Genomic DNA, 10,146 nt, shown 5'->3' on the forward strand with positions numbered 1-10,146 from the left:
ATCTCCAGGGGGTGTCAGGAGGGGGGGACCAGGCTCTTCTCAGCAGTGCCCAGTGACAGGATGAGGGGCAATGGGCACAAACTGGAGCACAGAAGGTTAAAGATAAGGAAAAGCTTCTTTGCTGTGAGGGTGACAGAGCCCTGGGACAGGATGCCCAGGGAGGCTGTGGAGTCTCCTTCTCCAGAGACATTCCCAACCCATCTGGACGTGTTCCTGTGGGATCTGCTGTAGGTGACCCTGCTCTGGCAGGGGGTTGGACTAGATGATCTCCAGAGATCCTTCCAACCCCCACTACCCTATGACCCCCTCTTCTGAAGGGAGGAACCTTCCTGTTTGCTGGATCTTCAGAGGGATTCTGTCTTTAGTGGGACTTCTCTGTGGTTGGATGTAGAGCTGTTAAAGAGCTGCTGTCAATTGTTAGAGTCTAAAACCAGGCTGAAACACCTGGGGTGCTGCTTTTTGTGCCACTGAGGTTCTGCCTCTGCCAGAGCTGGTCTGAGACATCCAGAGAACCCCAGGTGTGTTTTGACAGTGGTGCCTGGCATTCCCAACCTGTTCCTGTAGATGACCCAGCTCTAGCAGGGAGTTGGACTAGATGATGCTCCGTTCTGACCCTGACCACTCTATGACCTGTGCACCAATTGCAAGGGACCTGGTGTTCCTCTCATCTCCTCCCTTTGTTTCAGACTCGCCCACTGCCCGGAGCCATGTCTTACTGCGGGGAGCTGTGCTTGCCCTACAGCAACCAGTGTGAGGTGTCCTGCCCCCAGCCCTTTGCCAACGCCTGCAACGAGCCATGTGTGACATCCTGCGATGACTCCAGAGCTGTCATCTACCCACCACCCGTTGTCCTGACATTCCCAGGACCTGTTCTCAGCTCTTGCCCCCAGGAGAGCATTGTGGGCAGCTGTGGACCACTCGGTGTTGGCCGCTCATTTGGTTCTGGGGGCTGTCTTGGTTATGGAGGCTATGGAAATGGTGTTGGCTTGAGGGGCTCCATCCTTTTTGGAGGCTCAAATGGTTATGGGTGTGGGTTCAATTACAGTAGGTCTTATAATTTGGGATACTCCTCCCTGGGAAGGGGAAGTTGTAGCCCATACTCCTACCGCCGCTACAGGACCTACAGCCGAGGAAGCTGTGGGCCATGCTAAGTCCTTCACTGCAAAGAGCAACCAGGGTGTGCAAAACACAGGAGGGGAAAAAAAATGAAGGAGGAAAACGATTTTTCAAGGAAGAAGGGGGAGAAAAAAAATCTATCTGGAAAAAAATTGCTTCTTAAATCTCAACTTTAAAATGTTACAGCAAAGAGTAAAAGCCATTTTTCTGAGAGGAATATTAAAGCTGAGCAGCTCAGAATGCTTTTAACCACTCTTTTCCTTTTCATAATTCTTATTTTCTCTCCATCTACATTAGCTGCACATTTGAATTGCCCTAAAGCTTCACCTTGGAGCTATTGATTAGAAAAATACCACCAGCTCAACCTATAAGAATATTTTCCTTTTGACACTTGAGGCTTTTGACATCGTCTGTATCAACCTTTCTGCCTATTGTGCTGTTCCTGGGGATGGGCTGCAGGTTCAGTTACCAAAAAAAAACATCTGTGCAAGAACTAATGTGTTCTCAATACCCTGGAGGTTAAATAATATTCAGTTTAATGTCTTGTAGGAATTTGGACATCATTTTGTGACCTTCCACCAGTACCAGAGGAACAGAAGCCTCCTCTGCCTTAGTGTGTCTGCTTTAAAATGAATATATTGGAAAGGGGTAAATGTAGGACATTATACCTCAAATTATGGAGCTGTGATAGGGAAAGCAGAAATTGTTGTACCAAATGCATGGCTTGAGATCACAAACTTTGTGATAAATGGTCCTGAAGTGTCTTTATCCCCTGTGTTATTGCAACTGTCAGCTCTGCTTCTCATGCCCATTAAAAGCCACATTGCACAGCACTGACCTGGTGTTTGCTCCACCTCAGTTTTCCACCCACCTCTGTTTCACTGAAGGACTTCTCTTCCTTCTAGGCCTTCCTATAACTTCTCCAGATGATGCAGCGGTTCCCAGCAGTCACCAAAAGGCAGTTTTATTCCAGTTATGATTACTCAGTCACTCTAGAAATAAAAAAAATTGGCCCTTTAGTTTAAGCAAATGGAGACAGAGCCAGAGAAAGTCATGGCAGATCCATACCCATGGCACAAAGCCCACCGCTGACTCTATGCTGAAGCTCAAGCCCAGACTTTTCCAGGATAGACCTGGAAATCTATTTCTAGCACTGACATTTACAACTAGCAGAAGACTTTAAGCAGAAAATGTCCTTTTGAAAAGCAGCGAAGATACTGAGGGCAACTGCTTTCCATTTGTGAGCTACTGGGAGGACCAAGAGAACCTCTGATCCAACAATCCCACCCCTTTCACCACTGAACCTTAACGAAAGACTGTAGGGTTGTCCACCTCTGGAGGCTACATGCGCAATGCACACAACACCCAGGGTACCCCCAGAAGAGCCTGGGTTTCAAGTGAAGAATGTTTTTTGCATCATTGTCCAATGGTTTTAAGCTGAGGTGAAAAGGAAACCAGAAGGCAAATGTTGTGATGCAATGTAAACTTTAATTAAAACAGGACAAGGACTTCATGGCAGCAGAACATAATGATCCAGAGAGCACAGAATACATTTGCAGGGTTTGCTGGGGATGGATGTGGTTGTCTTCTTTGGGGGATGCAGTTTGTAAGATGATCTTCTGTCTTGGTTGGTTTGCAGCGCTTGAGAGTCAAGTTTGGTTTTCACCTGCCTGTACTTGTTGGGTTTTTAAATCTCAAGCTATGTAAACCAGGGTAGCTTCCAGAATCAAACTGGAACTTCCAAGCCACAAAACATTACAATGAAAGGCCAGAATCTACAGGATCTAACTGGCACTGATGTTAACTCATCTATAAACCACTTGAATTTAAACTGAGGTCTGTCTTTCTCAAGTAAACAACCCCTCAAACACAGAGTTGGGATCTGATTAGTAGGTACCTAATCCAGCAAGAAGGGAAATCCAGTGTCTGGGCTTCTCAGAGTGGCTGAGCACCTCCAGATCCCAAGGAACCCACTACAACCCCACACCGCCCTTCTGGAAGCCATGTCCTTCTGCTCAGTCCCCAGCTGGGACTTTATTCTGGTCCCTGCTGGGTCCTGCTCCCCAGGGAATCCCTGTGGGGCTTAGCAGGGCCCACAGCTCCCACCACGGTAGGTGGTGTATCTGCGGGAATAGCAGGGGTAGGAGAACCTGCCACCCAGGGAGCTGCTGGAGCCAAAGCAGCTCTGGGCAGAGCTCCCATAGGCAGAGGAGCTGCCGATCTCCAGGGGGGCTGAGGTGCCCACAAAGCTCTCCTGAGGGCAGGTGCTGAGGATGGGACCTGGGAAGGTGATGGCCACGGGGGGTGGGTAGACCACGGCGTGGGAGTCCCCGCAGGAGGTGACACAGGGCTGGTTCCAGGCGTTGGCGTAGGGCTGGGGACAGGTCACCTCGCAGGGTGAGCAGCTGCTGAAGTTGCAGACCTGTCTGTAGGAAGACATCTCTGGGGCTGGAGCTGAGCCTGGAACACATGGGATGGGAGAGCACAGGTCAAGGGGGGACAATGAGGGTTCCTCTGCAAAGGGGAGCCCTCATTTATTCAAACCAGTGATCAGGAAGGAACACACTCGGAGGGTGAGCACCAGGGGTAAACCTGCTTAAAATTAGAGGTAAGGAAGACAACTGCATTTTGCTCTAGTTCCTCTAGTTCCTCTGAGTCTGTTTCACAGCACAATATTCAGAAAGTTAGTCTTCCATAGCTAAGTATGGAGTGTGGTTGCAATTCATACACAGAAATAATGAAGGTGAGATCACCTCTTAGAAGTCAGCAAAGCTTCAGTTTAATCTTCACCAAAAGGTGAGGATTAATCTAGCAATATTTTTTAAAGCTGTTCCTAAAACCATTGTATTCATTTGCAAAGCTCTCCCAGGCACAGATGAAACCAATAAGCATTTTTTTTTTTAAAACTGCAGGAGCTCTTAAAGCTCCATGTTCTCCATATCCAACCCAAAGCTGTCAAGCTGAAAGAAGTATTTTTTAATGAAAATAACATTATCCCAGTAACAGGCAAAGATATATTAAGTGCTCAGATATAAGTATATTAAAACTCTTATTCAAATAGCTTTTAAACTCATAGGATAGTTTTAACAGAAGTCAGACTTACTCAGTTCACCACCAAGGAGAAGCCAAGAAGAATGGTTTGAAGAGCTCTGTCCTACAAGGTCTTTTATAGGGTTCTCTCAGCTCAGCTCCAGGGTCTGAGCCACTCTTGGGGCATGCAGCCCTTCCTAGTTACAAAACAAACTTTCTTGCATTTGTCATGTCAAGGGGTGGAGGGATCTTTGCAGGTTGTTTGTTGTTGGGCAATTATCAGTTGAATGGTGTTTCATCCACATTGCAGCCTACGGAAACCTTTCATCTCAAAATCAGGACAGTCTTCACCCTGAGTTTCTTTCTACTCATTGCAGAAATCCATTTCCTTCTTCCGCTTGTCCAAGCTTCAGGACACACAACTCAGATCAGTAAAAGAGAGGATTGCTGATTAGACAAAACAGACCTTTTTGTGTTTTTAAAAGGTTTGATTTAGTCATGCTTGGTGGAAAGGTTTTCAAACATCTTAGTTGCAAAGTGAGATGAAACATGTCCCCTCCCTGGCAGTGTCCAAGGGCAGGTTGGATGGGGCTTGGAGCAACCTGGGCTGGTGGGAGGTGTCCCTGCCCATGCAGGGGGTTGGAACTAGAGGATCTTTAAGGTCCCTTCAACCCAAACCATTCCATGATTCTATGAAACATGGAGACCTTCATACCAGCCTTGGCAAGACACCATCCTGCTCCCTTTTATCTCCACTCTTAATGCTGGAAAAGGGAACCCAGCTCCTCACCTGATGGACCAGATCAAAGTGAGGGGTGAAATTCTGGGGTCGTCCTGCATCTATGTTTAAATTTGATGGAGTTAAATGTTTTACATGTCAAAAATATTGCTTGGAGTGTTAAGTAATTGGAGACCTGGATTAGGTTCCACATGATGGTTCCCTCCCTTTGATTTAAGGAATCATACAACCGTGATCTGCACTCCTGGGGGTTGAGCAGGTGGGATGGTGTCCTGGTTTGAGCCAGGATGAAGCCAGGACAGATGGAAATGTTGTTTTCATTCCTATTTATTATAATTATCATTACCCTGGTCTTGCTCCTGAACCTACTAGAGAAACTACAACATAAAAAATAGAAAATAACACCAAGTCTAGATCCAGAGCAAGGTAAAGATGTTACAGTGGTCTGGAGCAGATTTCCAGTGTAACCTTTTGCCAAGAATTTGGGGAGAGGTTTTTAGATGTTTTCGTGGTCCTTTGTGCATTGAGGAGAGGACAACCCACCCTCTGTGCTCACTGGAGCAGGAGGTTCCCTCCAGCAGGGACAGTAATCCCTCCTTTCACCATCCCTAAAACTAATTGGTTTCGTTGATTGGCTCCTGACAGCAGCAACTGTCTGAGCTCTCTGTTTTCATGGTATCTGGGCGCCAACCTCATTTACATAAGCTAAGAGAGAATAGAATTTTAATTATAAATAATAACACTAACAAGTACAAGACATGCCCGAGATCTCCTCCCAGAGGCTCACTTAATTGCCAAGAGATGTTTGGTAAATTGTTTGGCCTCTGTCTTAATCATCTCATCTAGAAATCATCAGTTGTGATTCTCCGTTTCACGTGGGTGTCGCACAGGCTGGGACAGAGTAGCCTTGTAGCTGCCGGGAAAAATACTTAATATAGCACAAAACTGCAAGAGGGAAAAGGTGAAGTTGGAGGCAGAAGAAATCAGATGAAAATCTGGCTATGGCGTGCACCCAAAGTATGCAGTGATCCATGAGATCAGTTTAAAGAAGTTCCCTGGACAAAATCCCAAACCCCCAGGATCTGCCAGACCTGGAAGGCAGTAGTGGGAGGTCTTCACACTGGACCCTCCAAGTCTGGCAACACCTCCTTATTCCAGTGAACAACCTCTTCTATTAAGTCCTTTAAAAGGCAGACGGATGATAGTCAAGGTTGCTGATCCAACACTTATTGTCATCTGGGTTAGGTTGTACTCTCAAAGGTGATAGAACAATGAGGGATGCTGAAGGATGTCGACAATCAGGGCAGCTACAGTTTCTTTCTGTGTTTGCAAGGTGGACACTACGCTATGGAAACCACTGGGAAAAGTGGCCAGCTGTAGGTCTTTAAGACACTACATACCCATGTTGTCCTCACACCTGAAGGTCTGAGGAACATTCAGGGCCAAGAGGCAGCTCCTGCTGCCAGAGGAAGCATGGAAAAGTGGAAGAGCAGTGGGGTATGGAAAACAAACCCCTATATTTTCTGGATTCCAGGACCAGCCTTGTGGGGTCAGCATCCTTAGGAGGGCAGGTCTAGACTAGGCAGAGGTCCCCTGAGTTAGGAGTTGCTCTTCTAAAAGGAAATCAATGATAGGATGGTTCCTGGCACTTCTGAATCATTCTCTTCTTCATCATCACCCAATAATCATCATCTTCCTCAGACTGGAAATGCTCTCAGTCCATGGAGCCCTTTTTAATCACTTCCCTGGAAATCACATTTCTTTTGTGCTCATGCCAGATCAGCTGCTGCTCATTTTAATCCTCCCATCCTTATTTCTCAACCTTAATCTTTTCAGGTCTCAAGAGAATACAAAATCCTTGTTTTTTTAATGTGTTATACACAAGCACTCATTTGTACAACACCCAAATGAATTGGGTAATTTTTATTGTTGATTTCTTGATGGGACTGAGCCTAAATAATCCACTCAGCCACACTTGTTGGTTCAGGGGGAAAGCTGGGAGGAGCACTCAGCACACCAAGGCCTCACTCTTTTATCTCCTGTTCTCTGTGACAGTGACTCAAGGACCATTGTTTGGAGAACTATAAGAAACCCATTAGGAAGTTCTCTGGCTCCAAGGCACCGACAACCTAAATACACATCTCCAAGACATAATGGAAAGAAAAACTCCTCTGTGCCACAACACAGAAAAGCTCATTTACAGGAAATGAAGGCTGTGGAACCAGTCCCCACGAACATAACTGACAGACATTCTGGCATGTCTCAGTCCAGAAGAATGATTGGCCAAGGACAAGGTGCCTAACCCAGGCTGCTGAGATTTATTCATATGATTTCTGCACTTCTGTTTCCAAACACAATAAACAATGCATGTTGGTGTATGAAATCTTTAGGAAGAGTGATGGACATTCCCTAAGTCCAGGCTGATCATCATGAAAACGTTTCTGCCTTGGTCCTGAGCCCAGTCCCATTAACTGAGAGCTGGGTATGAATTTCCATGACTCATCGATAAAATTAAGACCTGTCATTAAACAGGGTACAACCTAATACCCTGTTTTGCAGGCTCAGCCCTGGGCATTGCAAAAGCATTTCCTGATTTGTAACTAACAGTCCAATGCTGAAGGTGGACTCTGAATTTAAAAAGGATTTACAGTTACTGCTTCCAAACCTCAGATTTTCTCTCTGTAGATTAATTGCTTGAAAAAGGCCAAAAAAGTTAAATTGAACTAGTAATACAATAATATAGAAGTACCAAACAGACTACCATGTCTTTGGAAAAAAGTCTGAAACCTCAACCACCAGCTCTTAGTATTTTTACTAGTATGAGAAAGAAGCAGACATCAATATATGGCCACAAGATATTGGTTAGGTTATAAAACTGCAACATACCCTGAAAATTTAATTTTCAGGTTCATAGCAAAATAAATCTTGATCTCCCTCTAGAATTAAGTCAACAGTTATAACAAAGGCAGAAACATGCCCCTCAGTTTGACATGCAAGAAGCCTGAGGTCTATGATGTGGGTATAAAACCATCCGAGGTGGAGTTTCTTACATCAAAACAATTTCCTCGATTGAGTGACACATGCAAAAGAGGGTATGTGAAGCACAATGAGTACAAAGGAGGACGAGAATGGGTCACTTCCCTCAAGAACCTGTATAAAAGCACCCTCAGCCCAGAGCCTTCAAACCACTTCTCTTCGACTCTCACTTCTCTTCTGCTCTTGGACCAAGTAAGTCATGTTCTTTGTGGGGCAGGGGAGGGTTTGAGTTCGTGTCAGTCCTATTTATTGCTAGGAAATTTGTGTAAGGACTGTTGTAAAAACTATCTTATAATGTGAAACAGAGTAACAAGAAATAGAGGAAACAGTGTAAAATGCAGTTTGTCCTTCTCACCTTTAATTTGAAGCAGGTTTACCCATGTGAACGTGTACCTTCACAGTCACTGCTTTGAGTAAATGAGGGCTCCCCTTTGCAGAGGAACCCTCATTGTCCCCCCTTGACCTGTGCTCCCCCATCCCATGTGTTCCAGGCTCAGCTCCAGCCCCAGAGATGTCTTCCTACAGACAGGTCTGCAACTTCAGCAGCTGCTCACCCTGCGAGGTGACCTGTCCCCAGCCCTACGCCAACGCCTGGAACCAGCCCTGTGTCACCTCCTGCGGGGACTCCCGTGCCGTGGTCTACCCACCCCCCGTGGCCATCACCTTCCCGGGTCCCATCCTCAGCACCTGCCCTCAGGAGAGCTTTGTGGGCACCTCAGCCCCCCTGGAGATCGGCAGCTCCTCTGCCTATGGGAGCTCTGTCCAGAGCTCCTTTGGCTCCAGCAGCTCCCTGGGTGGCAGGTTCTCCTACCCCTGCTATTCCCGCAGATACACCACGTACCGTGGTGGGAGCTGTGGGCCCTGCTAAGCCCCACAGGGATTCCCTGGGGAGCAGGACCCAGCAGGGACCAGAATAAAGTCCCAGCTGGGGACTGAGAAGGATGACATGGCTTCCAGAAGGGTAGCAAGAGTCCTCAGGAGCTGGACATACTCATCCATCCTGAGGAACAGCCCAGACACTGCATTTCCCATTTGCATTAGATTTGTGCTCAAGCCCTTTTTACTTTGCTGTTGTTCCCTGCAGTGTTGCTATAATCTGAGAAATCCCATTTTTCTGTTCCAATAAAATCTTTTCTGCATCACAATTTCATGTTTTCAGCCTTTATTTGTATGGTTTCCAAAACTGTAGCCCACAGATGCTGAAATACTACTCGATGACTAATCTCTGCCATTAATTCAAGTGTCAAAAGGAAATCCCAGACCTTGATATAGATCCTAAATGCTTCACAGCTACACAGTTACTCAGGTGCTCTCTTTTTGCTGTGTTTGATAGCCTTGAGACCCAAAAGAAAATCTGATGTGGGCACATACATTATGAACATGAGTTTAAGCTCCTATTTCCTGCATTCTGATGGTGAAAATCCACCTGTGGAATCCTTCCCTAGCCCTCCTGGCAACAGTTTTGTCCAGGCCACCGTATCATTTCTCACAGCATCTTGCAGAAAGACATTGGAAAGAGAAGAAAGGACGGTCAGGCACAGCTACTAAAAAAACCCAAACAACAAAGAACAAAGAAGGGGAGCCTGGAAGACAGGGGCAAACTTCAGGATTCAATGCACAGCAAAAGGGTCACTAGTCACTCCTTGTCACAACAAGCTCCCAGAGGTGTTTTTCCTTGAACAGTAAATAAAAACGTCCAGAGCCATAAGCCTGGTGAGCGTGACTGACTTCTTCCTCACCCACAATGACAGTCAAAGTCTCTGAGTGTCTGACTTGTGCAGCCTTGGAAATGCTCAGTTTTCCACAAGAAAACTGCACAAACTCCTGGCATAGCTGGGCTTCCCTGACCTCAGTGCTTCTATGCTCATCAAGACAGTAACACCAGGCTGCAGCCTTGTTTGGAGGGGTCAGCACTCACCATGGCCTTGGAGCCCCAAGCAAAAACGCTGAGAGCAGCACACTGCACTGACCATAGAATCACAGAATTCACTGGAAAAGATCTTTAAGGTCACCGAGTCTGACCACTAATCCAACTCTACCAAGTCCACTGATAAATCATGTCCCTCAGCACCACATCTACATGACTTTTAAACATAGTGACTCTCCCCCTGCGCTGGGCAGCCTGGGCCAGGGCCTGACAACACTTTCTGTGAAGAAATTTTTCCTAATATCCAGCCTAACTCCCCTGGTTCATCTTGAGGCGACTTCCTCTTGTTACTTGTGGG

The 10,146-nt window shown here is 46.4% G+C and overlaps 3 protein-coding genes across 3 annotated transcripts; 2 read left to right on the plus strand and 1 right to left on the minus strand.

Annotated features, from left to right (window-relative positions):
- Positions 1-707: 707 nt before the first annotated feature.
- Positions 708-1,151, plus strand: LOC127394849 (scale keratin-like). The gene has a single exon (XM_051641135.1). It carries the CDS (start codon positions 708-710, stop codon positions 1,149-1,151), a length of 444 nt encoding a protein of 147 aa, XP_051497095.1.
- Positions 1,152-3,199: 2,048 nt separating this feature from the next.
- On the minus strand, positions 3,200-3,556 carry LOC127394917 (feather keratin Cos1-1/Cos1-3/Cos2-1-like). Its single transcript, XM_051641225.1, has one exon. The coding sequence runs from the start codon at positions 3,554-3,556 to the stop codon at positions 3,200-3,202; it is 357 nt and encodes a 118-aa protein (XP_051497185.1).
- A 4,876-nt stretch (positions 3,557-8,432) lies between these two features.
- Positions 8,433-8,789, plus strand: LOC127394918 (feather beta keratin-like). The gene has a single exon (XM_051641226.1). It carries the CDS (start codon positions 8,433-8,435, stop codon positions 8,787-8,789), a length of 357 nt encoding a protein of 118 aa, XP_051497186.1.
- Positions 8,790-10,146: the final 1,357 nt, after the last annotated feature.

This window comes from Apus apus, chromosome 27 (assembly GCF_020740795.1).
Source record: "Apus apus isolate bApuApu2 chromosome 27, bApuApu2.pri.cur, whole genome shotgun sequence".
NCBI lineage: Eukaryota > Metazoa > Chordata > Aves > Apodiformes > Apodidae > Apus > Apus apus.